This window comes from Sphaerodactylus townsendi, linkage group LG14 (assembly GCF_021028975.2).
Source record: "Sphaerodactylus townsendi isolate TG3544 linkage group LG14, MPM_Stown_v2.3, whole genome shotgun sequence".
Taxonomy (NCBI): domain Eukaryota; kingdom Metazoa; phylum Chordata; class Lepidosauria; order Squamata; family Sphaerodactylidae; genus Sphaerodactylus; species Sphaerodactylus townsendi.
Window position 1 is genome coordinate 24,558,897 of NC_059438.1, and position 25,225 is coordinate 24,584,121.

Below are 25,225 nucleotides of genomic sequence, written 5' to 3' on the forward strand. Positions count from 1 at the left end.
TGGGAATTGTGGTCCATAACATCTGGAGTGCCAAAGGTTCGCCACCACGGGTCTATTGCAAGACTGATAGATCAAAAGTATCGATGTGTTTTTTTTTTAAGATCCCCAGGAAATACTGACTGGGGGGGCAGGAAGTGGAGCTGCAGGGGGTGGAGCTGCTCCTGTGCAGGCAAGGGAAGGCAGGCAGGCAGGAGCAGAAAACCCACAAAATTAATGCACACTAGTGTGCTTTGCTTTCCCTGTACAGGCAGGGAAAACACTTCACTTGGCCTGCTCTCGGAAACTGCAGGCTTCTTTGGTCTGCGGCGTGGTGAGTTCTGAAGAGGGGGAAACGTGGCATGGCCTCAGAACCAAACCCAAAGGGAATGGATGCTCCGTGTGCATAAATGACCTCACCCCCACCTACCTCACAAGGTGTCTGTTGTGTGGAGGGGAAGGGAGGGCAATTGTAAGCAACTCTGAGACTCTTTATGGGGTGAGAAAAGCAGGAGATTAAAACCAACTTTTCTGCTCTTCTTCAAGCACTTGCAGACAGATCCTGTCACTGGAGATGCTGGCCGGGGTTGAAGCTGGGATGTTCAGCGTGCCCAGAAAGAAGACGCTCTGCCACTGAGCCATGACCTCCTTCCATCACCGCCCAGCCATGGCCTCTGAGCTCATCTGGGCACAGCTGGCACAAGGCTGGCGTTTTGTACAGCACCTTGTTCAAAACAGGCATAGAGCCAATGGGAGGCAGCAGCCAAATGAGTTCCCCATCCCCAGACAGCACTTAGCTGCCCCCTCTGCGTGCTCGGCGAACAGCCTCCCACACCCAGGTAAGCAGGAGGGCTCCAGGTAAGCCGAAGTTCAAACGTTCATCGGCAAACACTGAACGGCCTTTAAAGATCTTTTTCTTTTAAAAAAAGGCCCCAAGGAAAAGCGGCGTGGCTTCCGTGCCCCTCGGCAGAACTCCCATTGCTCACCCAATGCCAAGTGGGATAGCCAGCTGTTTTAATTGTATTTGGTACCTCAAGCTCATCCATCAGTAAACTCCATCGACCGGGCAGCTTGGCCAGCGGAGTTTTATTAATGATATTGTCAGCGGCCTGGCGCAGGGAGCAGGGGCTTGTCGAGGATGATGGATCGCGGAGTGCACCGGTTGCTATTCATTCTCCACTGACCTTGTCTCTCCCCATTGTTGCTTGCTAAAGAGTTATGAATGTGCGACATGATAATTTGATATTGATCTATATGGTAAGTGAAAAAATTTACTGTGTCACGGATGTTTTAACAAAGGGGAAGGTGCCATCCCTACGGTGGGACGGCCTAGTGGTGAGGCCCTTTCTAGGCACAAGAGGACCCACTCCTGGGGGCAGGGCGGGAGGAGAATGCTGAGCCCCCCTTCCTCTGTAATGAAGATCTGTTATATGGCAGTATTAATGGGGAATCTGGCTACAGATTCTGTAACTTCTCTAACTACTGTAACTTCTATCATGGGGGCTTTGTGGTGTTAAGCAGGAAATTCGGAGCCCCTTTTTCTAGGCCAGGGGTCAGCAACCTTTACCACGTAAAGAGCCATTTGGACCCGTTTTCCACACCCCCGAAGATCTACTGAGCCGAAGAGGCAGTTTCATGGAGCCACCTGCCCGCCCTCCATGGAGCAGCAGTATGAGGGAGGCTGGTGAGCCTGCATCTAATCTGGAGGAACGGGTTTGATTCCCAGCTCTGCCGCCTGAGCTGTGGAGGCTTATCTGGGGAATTCAGATTAGCCCGTGCACTCCCACACACACCAGCTGGGTGACCTTGGGCTAGCCACAGCTTCGGAGCTCTCTCAGCCCCACCCACCCCACAGGGTAAGCCTAGAGCAGAGGGGAAGGGCAAGGAGATTGTCAGCCCCTTTGAGTCTCCTGCAGGGGAGAAAGGGGGGATATAAATCCAAACTCTTCTTCTTTTTCTAGGGTTATTTTTGAAAAAATGTTTTTAGCAAAAAAACAACTCTTTTCGTTTTCTCAACTGTCTTTTCCTTTCCACCATATCCTACCACTGTGCTTCCAAGACGTTCCGCCTAAGGAGAAATGTTGTATCTCACAACCTGACTAGAACATGTTGTGATGGGATATTTCAACTCAGTTTGAGAGAAAAGTACCCATATGAAGCCAATATAAATTATATCTACAACCTGTGAGGCTGATGAAGCCATCGAAAAACGCGGATTAGGCGCAATGCCTAATCCTCTTTGTGTTTAAAAGAATTTGGACTGTGCACAGTTTGGACTTATCATTGAACATTTACAGAATACTTTCAATTATGGATTCATATAAAATGTTGATGAAACATGGATCTGAATATATTTATGTATATACATGGTTTCCGCATTGATTGACTACTTACCTTAAGGATGTTGAACTGATGGGAGAGTATGAACTAAATACTTACCTGAATTAATAATGGATAGCCCTGAATCTATTTGTTACAGAAGCAGCAAAAATAGTTTGAAATAAATTCATGTATATAGATATATGCATTTGAAATATTAGTTATAGCCAGAGTGCAACAGTAGTGGTAGTTCTATTATTATTAATATTTACTATTGCACTCCCTTTTCTTATGTGTATCTCACAACCTGCCATTAACTTGGCCTGAATGAATCCCAGCTCCATGAAGGGATGGTGCTGGCCGTTTCTTCAGATCCAGGTGGGAGTTCATCTGACACCTGAGCTCTATGGACTGACCACGTCAAGCAATATGAGGTGTTCTCTGAATTTAGTAGTAGTGGCAGTAGAAGAAGAGTTTGGATTTATATCCCCCCTTTCTCTCCTGTAAGGTGACTCAAAGGGGCTGACCATCTCCTTTCCCTTCCTCCCTCACAACAAACACCCTGTGAGGTGGGTGGGGCTGAGAGAGCTCCAAAGAACTAGCCCAAGTTCATTCAGCTGCTATGTGTTGGAGTGCACAGGCTAATCGGGTTCCCCAGGTAAGCCTCCATCAAGTGGCAGAGTGGGGAATCAAACCCGGTTCTCCAGATTAGAGTGCACCTGCTCTTAACCACTACACCACGCTGGCTCTCTGGTACTGGTGTAAATTGGGCGTGGCTGGAAGGAACACAACTGTGGCCCCTCAGATTGTCCTGGCCCATAGATCCGAGGGGCCCAGCGGCAGAGACAGAGAGGTCCGTGGGGTCTTGGGATGGAGGCCTTCCTTGACTTCCCACTGCAGGAAGATTGCTGAGGAGGAATGCAGAGGCAGAGGCCCGCCTGGCTTGTTAAGAGAGGCTGGCATTTATTTGCACTCTCCTCCTAGTGGCTTCCTCCTCCCCCCCCCCCCCCCCCAGCATCTGCAGACAAACAGAAGGAGGTGGCAAAGCGTAGAAAGGACAGATCACAATTTACAGTGGGTTATTAGTTGTCCCCTGCACAGAGATTACACTCCCCTAATGAGAGATTCTTTTACTGCATTGTAAAAAGGGAGAGAAATCCCCCCCCCCCCCGCCAGGAAAGAAAATAGCAGGATATGTGAGCAGGAAGCAGAAGAGAGCCAGCAGAGGGGCCAAGGGCCGGTGCTAGGAGTGCTTGGCCATCAGCAGCGTCAACCCTGCTGGAAGGAATCTTTCACTGGGGGCTGGGAGGGCCAAGGCAGGAAGGGGGAGAGGACTCTGGTGGGGCCAGGAGACTCCCTTCTCCAACCCTGGTGTTGTGGAGTGGCAGGTCCATCCATAAGAAGACCGTGATGCTGCAAAATCATTCTGCAGGACCTGGAATGCAGGACTGAAACTGGAGTGTGGGAGGGCGAGACGGTTGCCCTGGAAGACCCCCCCCCCCTCTCTCTCTCTCTCTCTCTCTCTCACACACACACACACACACACACCGTTTTCTCAGTTCTCCAACAGACAAAGGCGAGGGGAGGCCATGCCTATTCGGGAGGCTTTTCTCCAGGGCAACCCCCCCAGTGATCACATCTGGCATTATTTGGTGGGTCTGCGGGGACACACGGGAGTCTCTGGCTGTCTTGTTGGCACAGCCGCCAGAGCCACTGCAGGCAGCTTGCTAGATGTTGCATAGGGTGTAAGGGATCGGTGTTAACTAGGGAAAATCCCAGGGTTGCTATGGAAGACACCGGGTCTGTCGCCAAAGGCAAAGAGGCTGCGTCCACCTGGACGTATCGGCGGGACTGTCTCTCCCCATATTTCCCCCAGATAACATAACATTCTTCCGGCAGTGACCTCCTGGTGGTTTCTGCCCTCCCCCCCAAACATCCGGCTAGCCTCGGCCAGGGCTAGAGCGTTTTCTGCTCAGGCCCCAGCTGGTAGAACTCCCCCTCAGCTGAGTTCCGGCCCCCAGCTCACTTCCGCAGACCCTATAAAGCAGAGATGTTGCGCCAGGCCTATGGTTGAGGCAGCAACACCTTCCTATCCACCCCCTTTTTGATAGTCTTTAAAATGAACTGGGCGTAGGAGGGACGGACTTCCAGAGAACAAAGTGAATTTTTTAAGCAGGAATTTGGCAATGAAAATTTAAATTGGTGCTGTAGTAAATTATGGGATTTTAGACTATTAGTATTGATTTTATATTAACGTATTCAAAAATTTTAGTAACAGGTTCCCATGGTGGTGGGATTCAAACTGTATGCAGCCAGTGGGCTGGAGCAGGGCATGACGGGCGGCAGGGAAGTACTGCGGGCGGACATTCCTGGCTGGAGCTGTGGCGAATGGTTGACACAGCGCCGGTCCTTGGCATGGGCAAACGAATGCACACAGGCAAGAGAATGCCATGCACACCGCAGTGCACCTCCTGCTAGATCGTTTCAAGTTCTGCTACTGCTGCTGAGAGGAGGGCGAACTAAGGCTAAAATCAATGGCAAAAATCACCAATTAGTAACCCTCGCACACACGAAATAATTGGTAACCTACTCTCGGGAACCTGTGAGAACCTGCTGGATCCCACCTCTGAACGTATTGAATTGTTGATCTATATTAAATATACTGTATGTTTTGTTTTGAATGCTGTTAGCTGCCCTGAACCTGGCCTTAGGCCGGGAAAGGGCGGGAGATCAAGTTCAATAAAATAAAAACCAGGAGAACAAAATCCTTAGCTCTCACCCCTCTTACCAACCAAGGGAATCCTTCTTCAGCCGGGGGGGGGGGGGGGCACTTTTGCCCATTAACCATTTATTAGTCGCATACGGCAGCCAGAGGAACTAATCCTCCGCACACACTGCGGAGATTTAAAAGTGAAAGGTAGCAAAAGAAAGGAATCTATACGCTCCATTGATTAGCCAGAAAATGGAAATTTCATTTTGGGATCACTTTTATAAACGACGGATGCTGTAACTCACCAAAGAAAATTGAGCACGCCAGTATAAAGGCTTCAGGCTGTAGCTCTATCAGTCACAGGTAATTGGCCATTCAGGTGTGAAAGCGTATGAGAAACTAGTACCCTGGACTCTTCCTTCATTTCAGTGCCCTAAACCCACAATCCAAATTGCTCTTCTTTCCTCGCTGTGACATCAGAACCTGCCTCCGCTTGCTTAGAAGTGAGAATTCTACTATAGTTCGAAGGGTCTACCTTGTTCAAGGGTCCTCTGGTGACGCCCTTTCTCCACCGTCCCAGTGGTGGCGAACCTTTGGCACTCCAGATGTTATGGACTACAATTCCCATCAGCCAATTGGGCTAAGTGCTGGCAGGATGATGGGAATTGTAGTCCCAGAACATCTGAGGGCCACGAAGCAGTCTGACACTTGCTGCCAGTCTATAATGCCATGTCCAAAGATGCCATGTTCAGCTCCTCCTATCTAATTCCTATACCTGCCTTTTGGCAAACCCACAACTGTACACAAGAGCAGAGCCCCGCAATCTTTTTGAGCCCATGGGCACCTTTGGACTTCTGACCCAGTGGGGCGGGTGCAGCCTCAACCTGGCTGCTACAGGACGGTGGGGACAGGCACAAAATAGCCACCTTCAGTCCTACTGTGAAGATCCTTGGGCTGTCAAAGGAATGCTTTTAAAAATGTGCAAAGCCAATCAAATTTCCAGTAGCCAATCAGAAGCCTTGCAGGGCAGAGAAGCCCCACCTTGGCCTGCCCACTTTCTAAAAAGACTTGGCAGGGACCAGGAAAAGTGTCAGCAGGTGTTGCGGTGGGTGACTACAGGTACCCTGTTGGAACCCCTGAGCTAGAGGGTGGATTTGGAATAAAAACAGTAGTAGAAGGAGGAGAGAAGAGTTTGGATTTAAACCCTGCTTAAAGGTCCCAAAGCAGCTTACAAACTCCATTTCACTTCTTCTCCCCACAACAGACACCTTGTGAGGCAGGTGGGGCTGAGAGAGTTCCAAAGAACTGTGACTGGCCCAAGGTCACCCAGCAGGCTTCATGTGGAGGAGAGGGAAAGCAAATCCAGTTCAGCAGATAAGAGTCAGCTGCTCAGGTGGAGAAGTGGCAAATCGAACTTGGTTCTCCAGAGTCCACCTATCCTTAATCAAGCACCGCAGCTGGCTCCCACTGCCTTAAGAAAACCAAACAGCTCTACGTTCAAATAGTGTCAGTCTGCGCAGAGGGCTCCCAGAGGGCAGGGATGCTCTTTTATGGAAGTAGGACTTCTATTCAAAGGGACACAAGTGACTCCTCCAGCTGGTGGAACATCTGTGATCCTAGGAGCAGAATCAGAATCTATCCCCATTTCAGCTCTGCTGCTGAGCCCGGACTTTGCAACCATAAGGAAGTATCAGCAACAGAGAAGAAGAAGGAGGAGGAGGAGGAGGAGGAGGAGGAGGAGGAGGAGGAGGAGAAGAAGAGGAGTAGTAGTAGTAGTTTGGATTTATATCCCCCCTTTCTCTCCTGCAGGAGACTCAAAGGGGCTTACAATCTCCTTGCCCTTCCCCTCTTTCCCCCTCACAACAAACAGATAAGCCTCCACAGCTCAGGCAGCAGAGCTGGGAATCAAACCCGGTTCCTCCAGATTAGATACACGAGCTCTTAACCTCCTACGCCACTGCTCGGAGAGGAGAGGAAAACCAGTTTATTTGTTTCCGTACTACAAAGACTGGTCCCAGCCAGTGTCTGTCCTTGAGACTGATGAGCTGCAGGCCGGCCATCACACGGGCGTGCAGTCAGGACGCTGCGCAGGAGGACAGCCAAGTGTGTCCGTGCAAAGCCCCTCTGAGCGTCTCCCACGATGCTCCTGCAGCCCATAAGGGGTCTTCCGGGAAGCGTGGCCGTGCCGGTGGACTCCCGCGGGTGGCTGCCAAGGCTAAGAGGAGTAGAACTGCTTGAGAAGTTGCTTCTTGTCCACTTTGCCCATCTGGTTGCGTGGAATCTCCTCCACCAGGAGCAGTTCGGAGGGGATGGAATAGGATGCCATGGACTCCCTGGGACACACAAACGCTTGCTGATTAACTCCTCTCCACTCCCGCCCTCCGGCAGAATCCTGGCTGACACCCCCCCCCCTTGCCCCCTCCAGCGGGACAAAGCTCTTTCCTGGTGCAAGAAATGTGGCGGCAGCAGCTGCAAAGTGCCTGAATGAATCTGAAAGTCCAGTGGGAGCCTTTGCCCCCTACAACGGCACGAGGCGCTCCACAAATCGACCGAGCCTCTTCCAATGTCCTGCTGTCCCACGCAGGCATGAAACTGCCTTACACGGAACCAGACCCTTCGTCTCGTCTCCTCCGACTGGCAGAGGCTTCCCAGAGCTGATAATAAAACTGCAAGGATCGTCATGCCCTTATAGAAAGCCGTGGTGCGACCGCACTTGGAGTCCTGTGTTCAGTTCTGGTCGCCGCATCTCAAAAAGGATATCGAGGAGATAGAAAAAGTGCAGAGAAGGGCAACGAGGATGAGTGAGGGACTGGAGCACCTTCCTTATGAGGAGAGGCTGCAGCGTTTGGGACTCTTTAGTTTGGAGAGGAGACGGCTGAGGGGGGATGTGATTGAAGCCCATAAAATTATGCATGGGGTAGAAAATGTCGACAGAGAGACATTTCTCTCTCTTTCTCACAATACTAGAACCAGGGGGCATCCATTGAAAATGCTGGGGGGAAGAATTAGGACTAATAAAAGGAGACACTTCTTCACGCAACGTGGGATTGGTGTTTGGAATCTGCTGCCACAGGAGGTGGTGATGGCCACTAACCTGGATAGCTTGAAAAGGGGCTTGGACAGATTTATGGAGGAGAAGTCGATCTATGGCTACCAATCTTGATCCTCCTTGATCTGAGATTGCAAATGCCTTAGCAGACCAGGTGCTCAGGAGCAGCAGCAGCAGAAGGCCATTGCTTTCACCTCCTATCTAATTCTTTTACCTTGAGATGCCAGGGACTGAGCCCGGATCTTTCTGCATGCCAAGGAGGTGCTCTTCCCCTGAACCACGCCCTTGCCCCGGCCCCTAGGAGGGGTCACGGGGGACTTGGAAGGGCCTTTTGCACCCGAGCTCTTCCAGCCAGCACTGCGCACGGCTGGGTAACACTGCACCACCAGCACCCAGACAAAGCACCTCTAAGAAACAGGATGGATCACTTTTAATGGGTGCTCATCAATCCTTGCAATTAGATATGGCAGGGAGCGCAAATGACAAATAGGCCACCAAAGTACTAAGGAGCTTTGCAAACTCCGGCTCCTTGGGAAGAGCTCCTGGCAGGCAGGCAGGCAGGCAGGCAGGCAGGCCGCTGTAACCCCCCCACCCCCCACCCCCAAAAAGCTGCATGGGCAAATCTGTCTTGGGCCCTGCCCTGGTCAGGAGGATGGAATGCCAGGCAGGCAGAGCCTCACTTGAAGTCGCCCCAGGAGTCCTGGCACACCACAAAGTCACCTCGCCCTTTGCAAAGCGGGTGTGAGCTTCCTCTTGGCACACAACTAACCGGGGGCCGTGCCCAGCTCTGACAGGCAGCTTCCCTGGGAATGCATCTGAAGTGACATCCCCAGCAAGCCAGCACTACTCTCGCACACCCTCGCGTCCCCCGCCCGCCCACCTCAGGACTGGGAGACAAAAGCCACCCCGTGAGTGACTCTGAAGGGGGGCATGTGTCTCCTGCCAGAGAGGAGGCAGAAGAAAGAGGCGGTGGGAGACAAGCGGTGACAGTGAGGATAAGGAGGGGAGACAAGGCAAGTGGCGGAGACGGGCGCCGGCGGGGGCGCGAATCCCGGGAGGCAGCACTCAGCTCAAGGACCACGGATCCTTCCCGAGGTGATCAAGGGGAGCTTTGAGAGGCATCAGATCCCGGCTGGATTCCTTCTCTCCTGGGAACGCAAACTGGCCTCCAGTCCTTGCGGCAAGGAAGCAGGGCAGGGACTTGCTGTGATGCAAAGGCTACTGGGGGACGTTTGCCTCCCTCCCTCCAGGACACCAGACAGGAGAACAGGAGATGGAAGCCAACGAGGGGAAGCCAGAACAGAAGGTCTGCAGCCTCCACCCCACCCAGGACAGGGGGCACGTTCCTTAAAGACTTCACTCATGACTGGTCGCTCCTTAATCTCCTCCTGGTTGGTGGAGCCCCTGTTTAGGGTCAATCTCTGGCACCCCACATTTAACAAGGGATCTCAGGCAGGGAGTGGGGGGTGGGGATGCCTATCCTCTGCTTGCTGACCCAAAGAGATGGTGACCATCAGAGGAGAGAGAAGAGAGTTAGGTAGGCCTGACTCGTGGTCAGAAGTGTTGCATCATCCTTCATCCTCTGGGTCGTGTGGTGTTAGCCAGAGAACTGTATTTGGATTACCTAGTTCAGGGGTCTGCAACCTGCGGCTCTCCAGATGTTCATGGACTACAATTCCCATCAGGCCCTGCCACCATGGGGCCATTGGCCATGGTGGCAGGGACTGATGGGAATTGTAGTCCATGAACATCTGGAGAGCCGCAGGTTGCAGACCCCTGACCTAGTTTTATGTTATGTTTTTAATGCCTAATAAAGGTCTTTTGACCTTGAACCTGCTTACCTGGCCCAGTCCTTCAGTTCCTTCAGAGACATGGTCTTGCCCTCCCGGAGTTTCACCACAGCACTGACTCTCTGACCCCACGTCACGTCTGGGACGCCAATCACGGCCACATCTGAGAGGGAGAGATTGACCATGAAAGAGGAAGACTGCCAAAGAATCCCACAGGAAAAGAGGCAGCCCCTTCTCCATTTTCTCGCAACACTCTTGTGAGGTAGGTCAGGCTAAGAACCTGTGACAGGTCCAAGATTACCCATGAACTTCCATGGTAGCTGTGGAGTTTTGAACCCGAATTGTCCAGGTCCTAGTCCACTACTTAATTCCTGGTGCTGGACCAGGCTAGGAAAGAGTTCAAGAGCGCATGCCAAATGAGCACCCAGCCCCTGGCCCCGCAGGTTTGACTTCGCCAAGCAGCAGATTGTTTGGATTGGCTATGCTTTACCAGCAATGCTGGGGTGAGCCAGCAGGAGGCGCTCAACTTCGAGGGCGCTGATTTTGTAGCCGCCACTTTTGATGATGTCCACAGAGGTCCGGCCTCTGATCCAGTAGGTGCCCTCCTTATACACGGCTGTGTCACCTGGAAGAGAAAAAAAGGTGATGCAGGCCTTGATCTCCAAGGGGTAGTCATCCTCTTTGTTCTCACTATGACAACTGTTGGAAGCAACAGCGCCCCCCCCCCTCCCCCGCCCTCCATGGGAAACATGGTGTCTGTGACCTGCAGCCAGAGGTGGGATCCAGCAGGTTCTCACAGGTTCCCGAGAGTAGGTGACTAATTATTTGTGTGTGCCGAGAGGGGGTTACTAATTGGTGATTTTGCCACGTGATTTTGGCCTTAGTTACGCCCCTCCTCTCAGCAGTAGCGCGCAGAACTTGAAGCAGTCTAACAAGAGGTGCACCGGCGTGCATGGCAGCCTGCGCCTGCGTGCATTCGTTTCTTGCCCAAGGACCGGCGCAGCGGCTGTGTCCTTGCCACAGCCCCGCCCAGGAATGCCCCGCCCCCGTCGTGCCCTGCCCAGCCCCACTGGCGCTACGCCACAGTTTGAATCCCACCACCATGGGAACCTGTTACTAAAATTTTTGGATCCCACCACTGCCTGCAGCCCCCAAGAGCAAGACTGTACCCACAGTCTGAGTTTTTTGCCAATGGTGACGGCACCCTGGAGGAACAATCCCTGACTCACAATCTAGCAACTTATTGTCGAAGGCTTTCACAGCTGGAATCACTCGGGTGTTGTGGGTTTTCCAGGGTTGTATGGCCGTGTTCCAGTAGCATTTTCTCCTGACGTTTTGCCTGCATCTTTGGCTGGCATGAAGATAAAACCCAGAAAACCCACCACACCCTAATCTAGCAACTGATTTTATAAGTGCATGACTGGCGTTATGTCTCTGAGCGAGCAGAGGTCATGCTGAACAAGAGTCAGCCAGGAATGTCTCTGCATGCATCCCTCTGCCTCCTTAGGCCAAACATGGCACAACGTACCAGGCATTCGCTACTGCCAGCACCAAGCCAGGGTCCACAGCGCAACAGGATGACTGTCACACCCCCCTCTGCAGTTTGGAAGAGGCTACCCCCTGCTTTGCTGGGCAGCTCCTCCCTGGAGCACAGGGACCACTGACCAGGGATGCTTTCCTTAAAGCTCACCCTAGTTCTGTATCAAAGGGGCCCACGGTGGCACCACTGCTGCTCATCAAAGCCTCGCCTCTTTGTCAGGTGGCTGCGACTGCGAAAAAGCAAGTAGCCCTTGATGTGCGGGCACGCAGCTTGAAAGAGCACAGGCCACCCCAGGCAGCTGCGAGCACCGCCGTTTGAAAGGAAACGCTCTGCAAGAGCGTGCTGACATTTCTCGACGCAGAGGTGGCCTTGCTGCCCCCAACCCCCGTAGAAGGCTCTGCTGTTTAATTGGAGCCCAGGACAGCTACGGCGTGAAGGACGGGCGCGCGCGTGTGTGTGTGTGCGTGTGGCACACTCAAAGAGGGCTGGAAGCCGAGCAAGTTTTTACTCCCATTCCCTCATTATCTCATGAAAGGTGGGAAACAGCCCCAGACACCGCAGACAAAGGGCTTCTTTTGTGATGGTTTAAAGATTCGTGGATTTTCTTACGGACATGAGGGTTCGAATTTGCACATGAAGACTCCAAAGTGTCAACATCTCTTTGTGTAGGTGGGAGGGGCATGTGGTGGGTGAGCACAAATATATTGGGAGGGGTCAGTGAGGTCCTAAATCAGTGATGGCAAACCTTTTTGAGACCGAGTGCCCAAACTGCAACCCAAAACCCACTTATTTATCACAAAGTGCCAACGCGGCAATTTAACCTGAATACTGAGGTTTTAGTTAGAAAAAATGGTTGGCTCTGAGGCACGCGTTAGGAGTAAGCTTGGTGGTAGTTGTTGGCTTTGCTTTGAAGCAACCATGCAACTCTTCGAACAGGTGAATCACGACCCTAGGAGGCTTTACTCAGAAGCAAGCCACATTGCCAGCAACTGAGCTTACTCCCAGGTAAAGGATCGTGCTTTAGTTCTTCACATGAAAATCAGTGGGGTTTAACAGCGTTTAACAGGGTTGCCTACACTGCTTCCCCAAAACTAGGTCTTAGGTTTAATGCTAATAATCGAGCCCAGCGGCCCAGGCCAGCCTAGATGTGTGTGTGTGTGGGGGGGGGGGGATTTCCCCCGCCCCACATGATGAACTCTGTTTGTGCGTGCCCACAGAGAGGGCTCTGAGTGCCACCTCTGGCACCCGTGCCATAGGTTCGCCATCATTGTCCTAAATTAACGTTTCATATATTGATTGTGACGGCCTATGGCTAGTGCAGTAACTACTACTACTACTACTACTACTACTACTACTACTACTACTACTACTACTACTACTACCTTTCTTCAGCTGCCTGTTGAAAATCAGAAGGGAGGGAGCTGGGAGCACCTCCTAGGGGAAGCAGCAGGTGGGGTGGTCCTAGCAGCTGAAGAGAGTGGGGTGAAGGGTCTTCCCAAGGGACAGGCTTGAAATCAGCAATTCTGACGGGGTTGCCATACATCCCTACTTGGCTGGGAGGCCGCCAAGGAAGGCCAGTGTTCTTATAAAGAAGCAGGCTCTGGCAAACCACCTCTGTCTCCTGCCTTGAAAACCTCAAGGGGTCGCTGTCTCTGGTTGGATGGAAGACCTCCAAGGAAGTGCAGGGTTGTTAACACCGAGGCAGACCGTGGAAAACTACCTCGGTCCTCTTCCTGCCTAGAAAACCTTATGGGGGCAACATAAGTCATCTGCAACTTGGCAGCCCTCCCCCCACCCGCCCCCCCTCCAGCCATCAGATAAAAGGTGTTTGGCACAAAGGAAAGTTCCCAGCTTGTGGAGAACAGGTGCGGAGGGATGTGGAATGACAAACAATTAGGGGGGCAGGAGGAGGAGATTAATGAGGGGAAGGGAATCCGCTGTCCCCACAACAGCCAGGCGAGGCGCGCAGTTCACGGCGCGCGAGGGTCTGCGACGTGTGCTGTTGTGTGTTACGGACATAAACCTCCCTGCTCTCCCCAAATGGAAGCTGCATCAATAGCTCCCCATCTGCTCACATATATCACATACTTCATTCCAGTTTATTAGCCGGAATAAATCATAAATATTTCATTATACATCAACGGTGCTCGAGTTCGGGAAGGCACAATCCATCACCCCGATGCTCCCCGCGACCTGCCACCGCGCATTAAGCTTTCCAGTCTATTAAACAAGATTGATACAGTGGACTGGGATGGACTAAGGGAATTTATTTATAGTGCACCGGGGGAAAGGGAGGGCACCGGGAGCACGCAGGCAGGCAGCTCGGATGAGAGGGAGAGGGAGCTCCCCTCTGATGACACTACCTGGGCCAGGCAGCTGCGTGCGAAAGGAGACCATCTATCAGGGAACGAAGTCTCCCAGGCACTGGCCAGCAATCACGCTAGGCCGGGCTTCTCGAGTTAAGTGCTAATTAAATCGCAGGGCTGACCAATCCCTGCACCGCACACATTCGCCGGCCCCAGAAGTCACATTCCCAAGAGAGGAGGAGAGAATCGGAACAAAACGAGTGGATCCCCCTGAACCAAGTCCTCATTTTAAGACTCTACTCAGGTCATCCACTTATCAAGAGGAAGAGAAGAAGAGTTTGGATTTATACCCCCCCCCCCTTTCTCTCCTGAAAGGAGACCTCAAAGGGGCTCACAATCTCCTATCCCTCCCCCCACACACGAACACAACAAACACCCTGTGAGGTGGGTGGGACCGAGAAAGCTCCAAAGACCTGTGACTAGCCCAAGGTCACCCAGCTGGCATGTGTTGGAGTGCACAAACTAATCTGATTCACCAGATAAGCCTCCACAGCTCAAGTGGCAGAGCAGGATATCAAACCTGGTTCTCCAGATTAGAATCCATCTGCTCTTAACCACTACACTGCGCTGGCTGACGGATGTGTGGGTAGGAGCCGTCTTCCAGCAACTGGAAGGGAAGGAGTTAACCAGGCAACTCACATGGCAGAAGGGCCCAGCACCACACAGCATCCTGCCTGCCATGGAATTCACGTCAGGCTCTGAATGCCAGAGTTTGTTTGTATTCTGTGCACAGCGGCACACAGCCTGCCGTCAGCATCACGCTGAGAGAAAGGGCAAAGCCCTGCCGAGATGAAAGAATGAGAGGAGGAGGCGTTGGTGGAGCCTCCCTTGGCATTGACACCTGGGAAAAAGGGAAGAGAGATGAGAGAGAGAGGAAACCCAGGCAAGGGCATTTTGCAGAAAGGGATGCTCAGAACCAAGAGGCAGAACGGAGCAGAGGAAGCCGGGGAGCCTGCGGAGGGGGGGGGGGCTGGGGGTGGCCCTGCTCCACCTGCCTGGGAGGCAGGAGAAAAATCAGGCAACTGCCTAAAGGATGCCCCCAGTCCTGAGCATCTGCTCCAAAGGGGCACAAACCTGCGTGCCCACTTGGTGGGTAAAAGGGCCTTCGAGTCTCAGCTAGCTTATGGTGACCCCACAGTCAAGAGATAAACAGAAAGGCCCCGTCCTTCCCGTCTGGGCAGGAAGCCTCACAAAGCACACCCACAACTCATACAGCAAGCTGCGCAGCCCAGAGGAACCAGGGCAGTTTGGCAAACTAGCAAAGATCTGCCGCCGCAGGCGCAGCCTGTTCACAGTCGGGGGCAGAGCCCTGCCCAACGGCCCCAGGAGGGGGTATCTTAGAATGGGTTAAGAATGAAGACCTCACACATTTCCCCCCTGCAGCTGCCTCATCCCGTCCGTCAGGCCAATGCAAGTTGTACCCCAAACGTGGAGGGGGATGGGAACAGCGCACCCTCCCTGCTCCTAGTCCTGGGGAATGCATGCCTGGCCTCCCACAGGTAAACATGATTAAGGGATGGTCGCTATCACCCCGCACACTCAGGGGGATGAAAGGTCACTCTCTTCCAGGCCACCTCAAAAACGCCACCTCTGAGCTCTTCGGTTTGCTCAAAGGCAGGATCACCGACAGCCTCTTCTCCTTGTCTCTCTGCACCAACTGGATCTTGCCACATGGCTGAAAGAACAGGAGCCGAGCCATTCGGGCGGTCTGGCTCACGTTACCAAGCTAAGGCACAGCCCATCGTAGCTACAATGAGAGTTGGGTCCCTGCTCAATTCAGCGTTCGCTCTGAGAGGTCAACCGTTAAGCCGAGAAAATGTATTGTGCAAAAACTGAATAAACCGCTTCTCCCAGGCCCGTGGTGGTGAACCTATGGCCGTGGTGGCGAACCTATGGCACTCCAGATGTTCATGGACTACATGGCCAATTGGCCATGCTGGCATGGGGCTGATGGGAATTGTAGTCCATAACATCTGGAGTGCCAAAGATTCGCCACCACTGACCTATGGCATTCCAGATGTTCATGGACTACAATTCCCATCAGCCCCTGCCAGCATGGCAAATTGGCCATGTAGTCCATGAACATCTGGAGTGCCATAGGCTCGCCACCACTGTCCTAGGCTGATATAGCGGATGAGCTCTGCTACCTAATCCGGCAATGAATGAACTTTCTCCCAACTCCAACATTCTCCAGTGGCCCTGATTTTATTAAACACTCTCCCTGGAGAAGGCCGGGCTCAGTGGTGGCACACCTGCTCTGCAAACAGAAGATCCCAGGGGAATGGAAGGTCCCAGGCTGCAACATCTCCAGGTAAAAGCCCCAGGTGATGTGAAAGACCCCCCTCTGCCCCCTGGGGTCCTGGACCTTTGAGAAGTCGATTTATGGCTACCAATCTTGATCCTCTTTGATCTGAGATTGCAAAATCAGGAGCAACAGCCGCGGAAGGCCATTGCTTTCACCTCCTGCATGTGAGCTCCCAAAGGCACCTGGTGGGCCACTGCGAGTAGCAGAGTGCTGGACTAGATGGACTCTGGTCTGATCCAGCTGGCTTGTTCTTATGTTCTTTTTATGTTCTTAAGGACAGCTGCTGCCAGTCAGAGGAAACAAGACTGACCTGGACAGACTAATGGGTTGGCTAGTCGGCCAGTTGGCTATGAGGCGGCTCCTTCGCTAGGGACTCTCTTGCTTGCCCGAATCACCTTCATTAGTGGCGTCTGTACTCGGCCCTTCCTTGAAGGAGTTCAGAGCAGCATTTTGGACCAACACCTGCCCTGCGAAGTAGGACAAACAGAGGGGTAATGACTTGTCCAAGGTCAGCAACTGAGCTGGCTTCTGACCCAGACTTTCTACCCATTCTGAAGACAGACCTGCGACTCCACAGGCCTTTTCTGTGCGCTGCGTGTGGCACGACAAGGAACTGCCCGTTGGCTGCTTCCGGCCTTTGCCCAATGGAGAATCCGCAGCAGGTGCAGGGGGAGCACCGTCCTTTCCTTTGCCTTCCTCCGGGATGGTCAGCATTAAAGTATTTATAGACTTCCCTGCAGATGGTGAAACGGGGCCTGTCTCTCTGCAGCTTGAGAGGCGGCATCTTGGCAAAAAGTAATTGCAGTAACCAAGATACTGGAGTTAAAACCCCTCTGCTCAGCTCCTGCCCTTTGCAGAACAGCTGCGGGATCAATTACGCATCTCGCCAAGGCGAGCAATAAGTCTTCCTCCCTGCGCGGCGACCTTCCGGAGCCTCTCGTGAAGAAGGTTATTAAATAATCCAGCAAGGTAGCCACGGGGTGGACAGCGGAGCGTGGTGACAGTGGCCGGTGAGGGCGACCGGCAAACCATTTCGAAGCAAGCCTTTGTTTAAACAGACAGACAGAAGCCTCCGCTCCCTCCTCCCCCAGCCTCGGCGGCTGCTGCTGCTGCTGCTGCTTCCGTCACGATGCCATTAGTGCCGAGTAAATATGTTCTCGATTGTCTTGAGTGAAGCCCGCAGGGAGGTTTCTGCTGAAAGCACCAGGCCTGGGGCTATGAGTCCCCTGCGATGTTATCTGCCCAGGATTACAGAGCACAAGCGGGAGGAAGGAATTAGAAGTCATCAGAAGTTGGAAGTCATTTGGCTTCTTTTGATACCATCTTATCATCTGGCTGGACAAATAGCCTGTGAAAGAAAAGGTGGCCTTCCGCCACAGCCCTCTGGTCTTGAGTGGGACCAGTTCCGTCCCCCCAGACATTAGGACAGCAGTGGGGGTGAGGCTGGGAGGTGGGTCGTCAGCTGAACAATCCGTTTAAAATCCATTCCATTCGCGGCCAGATTCAGCTGGTTCTGGAGGGTTTTCCGGGCTGCGTGGTCGTGGTCTGGTGGATCTTGTTCCTAACGTTTCGCCTGCGTCTGTGGCTGGCATCTTCAGAGGTGTGTCACAGAGGGAAGTCTGCTACGTGTGTACAAGAATAAAGGGATTCAAACCCAGCTGTGCCCAGTCCAGTGGGGCATGATGCCAGGCTACCCAACCAGCCAAGTCTTGTCTCTGGTGGTGGAGAGAAGTGCTATCAAGTTGCAGCCAATTTACGGCGACCTGGTAGCGGTTTTCAAGGCAAGAGATGCTCAGAAGTGGGTTGTGAGGAGCAGCAGTGGCGTAGTGGTTAAGAGCAAGTGTACCCTAATCTGGAGGAACCAGGTTTGATTCCCCACTCTGCCACTTGAGCTGTGGAAGCTTATCTGGTGAAGCAGATTAGCTTGTGCACTCCAACACATGCCAGCTGGGTGACCTTAGAGCAGCAGTGGCGTAGGAGGTTAAGAGCTCGTGTATCTAATCTGGAGGAACCAGGTTTGATTCCCAGCTCTGCCGCCTGAGCTGTGGAGGCTTATCTGGGGGATTCAGAATAACCTGTATACTCCCACACACGCCAGCTGGGTGACCTTGGGCTAGTCACAGTTCTTCTGAGCTCTCTTAGCCCCACCTACCTCACAGAGTGTTTGTTGTGAGGGAGGAAGGGAAAGGAGTTTGTAAGTCCTCCTCCTTCTCCTTTGCCCGCCTGTGTGTGTCGTGGGCCCTAGAATTCCTTGCTAATTTCCCACACAAATACTAACCAGGTCAGAATCTGCTTAGCTGTTGAGATCTCGCTGGCTTGGTTCATCTTCAGCAGAGGTCTGCAACCTGCGGCTCTCCAGATGTTCATGGACTACAAATCCCATCAGCCCCTGCCAGCATGGCCAATTGCCAGCCCCTGCCAGCATGGCCCTGAATGCCACAGAAAGCAATCTCTCCCTGAGCCTCCAGAGAAGCCTGCCTGTCCCATAACAGGGGCTTATCTGCCGCTAAGTCTGAGCCAACGTGTGCCAGAGATCATAATTAAGCAATAATTTTTAAACAAAAAAATGGTATTAATTGAATGTATGACTAGAACAGACCATGTAAATGCAGGGCTGGGGGGGGGGGGCACACTGCATGGCAGGATTCTAATTAAATGCATGACTATTTATAGGCTTTGTTAGCCAGCGGAAGCGGCTTCCATCTCAGGTGTTGGTGAGAACACCCACAAGTGGAAACAAACGCCTGCCTCCTCCTCGGCGTGGGAAACACCTGCTTCTCTCTGGGGAATTGGGAAGGGGCAAGGGAAGGCCACTCCCAGCTCCAGCGTGGGCACTGCGGTATGCCAGCTGTTTAACTCCCTCTGTGCTGCCTGACAGAGAAGGAGCAGGGCAGGACCAGCCAAAACTCAAGGGGAGGGTCTGACCAGTCTCCCCTGTGGCTTGTGAGCTTCAGGAAGCCCCCAACCTTGGGGGAATTAGAGGGGACTTTGACCAGGAAGATGCAGCTGCAGCATTAAAATAAAATAAAAAACCCTCAAATTGTACATCCCAGTATCACTAATTCCACCCAGCAGTGAATTATGCACAATATGCAGATAAGCTAATGTCCACATTCCATCCTGCTTTTGGAAGGTATGTTTGTGGCTTTGCAGTGCTGGAAATTCCGGCCACTCACTATCTCTAAGCTGAGACTGGCGAGGTACTGCCACACAGTCCACCTTCCTGGGGAACTAATCTCTGTATCCTGGAGATAAATCCAGGAGATTTTCAGGAAGTACCTGGAGGATGCCAACTCTAGTTCAGGAGGAAGAGGGAGACAGAGTTGGTTCAGCATTTCTGAAGCGGCGTTTGCAGTTCTACCTGTGCAGCCAATTATTTGAAACACTCCTTCTGCACAAATGACTTCCGGTCAGAACAAAATAAGTTGTCAGTGGGGATATATTCAAACAAATATATTCAAAGAAGAAGAGTTGTTTGTTATACCCACCCCACCCCCCCTTTCTCAACCTTTAAGGGAGATCTCAGTGGCCTACAATTGCCTTCCCTTTCCCTCCCCACAACAGGTAACTTGTGCAGTGGCGTAGTGCCCAGGGGGCTGGGTGGGGCGCGACGTCCCAGGCGCATACCTTGCTGGGGCGTGGCAATGACGTGATGGGGGAGTGGCGGGGGCGTTCTGGGGGGTGCAGGATGAACACATGCCCCAGGCGCAGTTCCCTCTCGCTCCACCTCTTATCTTGTGAGATAGGTGGGGCTGAGAGAGTTCTGAGAGAACAGTGACTGGCCCAAGATCATCCAGCAGACACCATGTGGAGGCATGGGGAATCAAACGCAGTTCCCCAGATTAGAGTCTGCCACTCTTAACCACTACAGCACAGCTGGGGGTGGGGAGGGGTCTGAAAAACAAAATGCTGGGAGCAGGTAATAATAGGTCAGGGTTCACACAGCTTTAGAAGAAGAAGAAGAGTTTGGATTTATATCCCCCCTTTCTCTCCTGCAGGAGACTCAAAGGGGCTGACAATCTCCTTGCTCTCCCCCACTCACAACAAGCACTCTGTGAGGTAGGTGGGACTGAGAGAGCTCCGAAAAGCTGTGACTAGCCCAAGGTCACCCAGCTGGCATGTGTGGGAGTGCACAGGCTAATCTGAATTCCCCAGATAAGCCTCCACAACTCAAGCGGCAGAGCTGGGAATCAAACCCGGTTCCTCCAGATCAGAGTGCACCTGCTCTTAGCTAATACGCCACTGATGCTATTTTAAGCAAAATACTTTTTAAAAAAAACCCTAAGTTTCTTTCTACTTTTGCACAATATGCTCACAGAAGCCTGCAATATTTTCAGCCTTAATTTTGATCACACAAAAAATATGCAAAAAGCAAAGTTGGTGACCGCCGTGGAAGACTCCGCCCAAAGCTCTCCTGCCTTAAAAAGCAGAATTCGGTTACGTGCAAAAGAACAGATTCCGCTTGCGCCTCTGTGCCACTCAAGAGCAGGCGAGCTCAACAGAAAATGAGTCATCGTTTTAAAGCCCGCATCAAACAAGTTAAATAACTCTTACTTTCTTAACGACATATTAATCAAAGTGCATTGATCCTTGAATCAGATTCCGTTACCAGCCAGGCCTTCTATCTTCTCAACCCTGATGCAGGCATTAAGGGAGTTTTATTCTGACAGATACAATACAGCAATCAATAAAGTCTTATTATATGGAGCTGATATACATGGATTTGCTCACAGGATTTATGCTCCACTCTGCAAGCCGGCGCTATTTCATGTCTCTGCCTCAACCTGTAATTGAAAATAAATCTCCCCAAATACTCCAGGTTCTGGCTGCCGGGATGTGTGGGCAAAAGTCGAAGGGGAAGCCTGACTTCCCTCGGGGGAGAAGGGGGCTCTCTGATCCTGCCATTCATGCTCTAAAGGGGAGGGGGCAGGATGTCCCTTTGCATGGGGTGGGGGAGGGGTGCATGTTCGCATAGGACACAAGCTCAAGGCAGGAGCCAGAAATGTATGCCTGCATTCTTTCCAACAGGAGGGGAACAGGAGACATTTTTGGCAGATGGCAGCCCTGTGCGTGTTCACACCATGGATGCGTCAGGAGCACACAAACAGCCCCTGACATTCTGCAGTCTGTTGTCACAACAAAAACAGCCTGCAAGAGCCTTGGAGCACAACCAGGGCCGGGGCGAGGGGGAACTGCGCCCGGGGCCCCTGCTACGCCCCCGCACTGGCACGCCCCCGGTGCATCATGTACCCCCCCCCCCACTCCCTTGGTGCTACGCCACTGAGCACAACCTGTTGGACCCAAAGTCCCTCATTTGAAATGGGGAGTTATAATACTAGCCCACCTTGCAGGGCTGTTATAAAGTTTTCATCTGTTTAATTATTTGTATCCTGCTTTACTCCTCATCACAAGGCCCAAAAGATTACAGTTAAATAATGTGTTGAAGGTGCTCTCTAAATGCTGAGTATTATTGTTGTTGCCATTGTCCTTATGGGGAAACACTGTTTGACAACATTCTACCGCACCGTCAGAGTGTTACAGAGAACCTGAGACATCATAGCAGCCCAGCCAGAGTCCAGGAAGGGCAGCCAAAGCCGGTTTTTAGCCATGCGGCGTAGGATCACTGGCTGCCGTGCCAGCATGCAGAAAAGGCAGCGCCACGCCATGCAAAGTGGGCAATTAATGGTCTGCCACTTCCGCCTGATTTCTGTTGATATTCAGTTGTAGGTCAGCTCAGAGATAGCCGTGCTGAGTCCCCGGCCCTTTGGGCATTTCCCTCAGCTCTGGGCACGCTCCAGCAACCTGCCCTGTGCTGGAAATCTGGGTTCTCCCTTTCTCGCAAGATGCAGCAGCACCATGCTAGCACTGCCGTGTGCTTTCACAATGAGCAATTATTTTCCATTTGCTGACCTGCTGCTTTCAAGGAGTGCCATCAGCAAGCAGCGGAATGCTAAATTATGGCTTGGAAGTCACCCCAGTCAGAGCTATGCTCTCCCCGAGCTCTCTTCGCTCCCACTGTGCTCCTGTCCCCCCGAGCACCTGCTCCCACCTGCCCTTGGAGAACATCTTGCCAGCAGCCTCGTTGCAAGCAGTTGGGCCCCTCCTCCTGCAAACGGGTGCTGCGGAGGGATGGGGCTCAAAGGGTGGCATAAGAACAAGACACTGCTCCCCGCAGAACGGGCGCTCCTCAGAGAGTTTTGGAATCCATCTTATGTGTCAAAGCTGGGAAGGAAGACAGTTGGCTGATGAACTTTCCCCCTGGCCCTCAGGTGTGCCTGGCTGGACAATGGGGCCAGCTAATCTCCACTGTGTCACCCTAAAGCAGTGGTGGTGAACCTATGGCACAGGTGCCAGAGGTGGCACTCAGAGCCCTTTCTGTGGGTACACGTCCACAGAGTTTATCATGTGGGGGGTGGGGGTGGAAAATCGCCCCCCCCCCCCACACACACATTTAGGCTAGCCTGGGGATGATCCTTTACCTGGGAGTAAGCTTGGTTGCTGGCAATGCGGTTTGCTTCTGAGTAAACCCTCCTAGGGTCGTGATTCACCCATTCGAAGCATTGCACGGCTGCTTCACCAAGCTTACTCCCGAGTAACGTGCGCCTCGGAGCCAACCATTTTTTCTAAACTAAAATCTCAGTATACAGGTTAAATTGCCGTGTTGGCACTTTGCGATAAATAAGTGGGTTTTGGGTTGCCATTCGGGCACTCGGTCTCGAAAAGGTTCGCCAGCACTGCCCTGAAGTGATTCAGCCAGCAGACCCCCCACCCCCACCCCCCATCCCAGCATTCCAGAGAAGAGCCCAGGCGTTCTCTTGGCTCCTGATGACTCACCAAGCCACTCCTGTCTGTCTGGAGGACCCGTGGAAAAGCAACCACCTTCTCTGTCTTTGCATTTCCTGCCAGTTTACCTCACACCACCTCAGGACCTATTTTGGGGTATAATTAATGCTGGTTCTTTGAGCATTCATAGTGCATGGGTTCTGGATCCGTGTGTGCACCCCCACCCCGGTCAGGGAGTCCCCGAAGCCTGGAAACCTGCTCACTGAAGGCTCTAATACTGGCAAGTAAGACTGGGAGATCGCATTTCCCAGATCTGGTAGAAGCGCATTCTCAATACACAGCCTTGCTACAGCTACAGCCTGTCTCTCATTTGCATTCTTTGGGCTTGCTGTGGCAGTAATTAACTCTGCTTAACTCATTCAAATGCATTCTCCAGCATTCACTTAGTAACAGCCATTTTGCTACTCCACATAAAAGCCTGATGAGTAGGCAGCATCTCACAGCGATTCATCTGGAATGCAAACAGAGAACTCGCCCCACTGGGCCACGCAAAGTGAGACCTGGGTGCATTCTGTACATCTGACAGCAAAGTGCAAATAGAGAACCTCCAAGTCCTGGACACCTTGGTATCAAAATTTACAATAATAAATATAATAAAAAGCGTTTGGATTTATAACCCCACTTTCTCTCCTGTAGGAGACTCAAAGGGGCTTACAAACTCATTTCCAAACCCCCCACCCCACAACAAACACCCTGTGAGGTGGGTGGGGCTGCGAGAGCTGCGAAGAACTGCAAGGTCACCCAACTGGCATGTGTTGGAGTGCACAAGCTAATCTGGTTCACCAGATAAAGCCTTCCCAGCTCAAGTGGCAGAGCGAGGAATCAAACTTGGTTCTCCAGATTAGAGTGCACCTGCTCTCAACCACTACGCCACTGCTGCTCCCACTCCTGGCCCCCACTGCTACAGTGATCAATTCAACAATGTTGTAACTCACAATTGTGAGCTGTGCAAAAGTTGGGGTTCTGCAACTGCAGAAGGGGCGTCTTCCAGATTTGTGTGAGTGCAGGGCAGCTATCAAGGCAGGAGCCGGCGGACCCCCCAGAGCCAATCGTTTGCCTCTGCCCTTGGAAATACACTGCCGACAACATTATGCGCAAATAATCCAGAAGACGGAACCCAGAGCTGAAACCTGGGAAAATTATTCAGACACCTCCACGCCCCCGTCACTGACGAACAAGGCTAAGGACGACGTGAGAAGGCCAGCGACAGAAGTCTCCAACTTACTTCTAAGCTATGGTGACCAGACGTCCCGCTTTTGGCGGGACAGTCCCGCCTTAAAACAATTTGTCCCATGTCCCGCAGGTTTTTTGAACCGTCCCGATTTTTGCACTGCCTTCTGGGGAGCGCCCCAGAAGGCAGTGCGGAAGCCTCCCGCACACACGGCCGCAGGAGTGCACTGCCTTCTGGGGCGCTCCCATTTCCCGCCCTGTCACAGGAGCGCCCCAGAAGGCAGTGCTCTCCTGCGGCTGTGCGCGTGGCCGGCCGGGTCCCGGTTTACAAAGGTGACAATCTGGTCACCTTATTCTAAGCTGCTCCCTCCCCCCACCCCAGCATTTCTAGCTTGGAAGTTAAATTTGGCCCGCGAAAGGGTTAAGTTTAATTTATACTGATTTCCATTTAATATCATTCTCTCCCGTAGGAGCCAGCAGCTGTGAGCTGATTGTAGTTTCTCATTATGCAGCCTGTATCGCTAATGGTCTGTGACAAAGGCATGCCATCTTCCAGGCCGTACCCCCGAGAGCCAATTAAACACACAGACTCCCTTCCTGTTTGCGGTGCATTACAATGAAATTAAACTGGATTTCAAAATCATTTTCTCCTAAAGACATCTCTTTACAATAATTAATGCAAGCTATTCCTTTGTATCTGAAATATTCATCAGGAGGACTGACCCCCCCAAAAAATATTTTTAAAAATCCGGACGGTCCCATCTCCGCATCACTCACTTCTGTCGAGCTGCAAATTCTCGCCACTCGCCCAAGGACAATGGCCGCTGCAAAGCCAAACGCAGGGTCAGTTTTCGTTGAATTAAAAAAAAATCAGAGCGCACAGACAACAGGCTACTGAGAGCGCATCCATTTGGAGCACTTGACTCTTCACCCCAACACTGTCTCGCATGTACGTCACACCTCAGAGCTTCAGATGCGTTCACGTGTTATCCCACAGTTGTCTTTAAAACGCCCCTGATATCGTCGGATGGGTCGCAATGCGCACAGTGTTCCTAATGGAAAAAGCAGTGGACTCGAGGCCACCAAGTTAGTTTAAGGCCAGCTGGGATTCGAACCAGCAGTTCTGTTTCTCAGCTACTCAGTTAAGGTGGCTTTCT

General features: G+C 52.3%; 1 protein-coding gene across 2 annotated transcripts in view; it reads right to left on the reverse strand.

The window, feature by feature from the left end:
• Window positions 1–6,874: 6,874 nt before the first annotated feature.
• The window catches only part of ACSF3 (acyl-CoA synthetase family member 3), a 56,142-nt gene continuing 37,791 nt past the window's right edge, over window positions 6,875–25,225 (reverse strand). For both annotated transcript variants that reach the window (XM_048515144.1, XM_048515146.1), the window contains exons 8-10: window positions 10,335–10,469; window positions 9,896–10,007; window positions 6,875–7,338 (exon numbers count right to left, since the gene is read on the reverse strand). In XM_048515144.1, coding sequence (XP_048371101.1) covers window positions 7,221–7,338; window positions 9,896–10,007; window positions 10,335–10,469 — 365 coding nt within the window. In that variant the 3' untranslated portion in view covers window positions 6,875–7,220. The remainder of the gene's footprint in view (window positions 7,339–9,895; window positions 10,008–10,334; window positions 10,470–25,225) is intronic.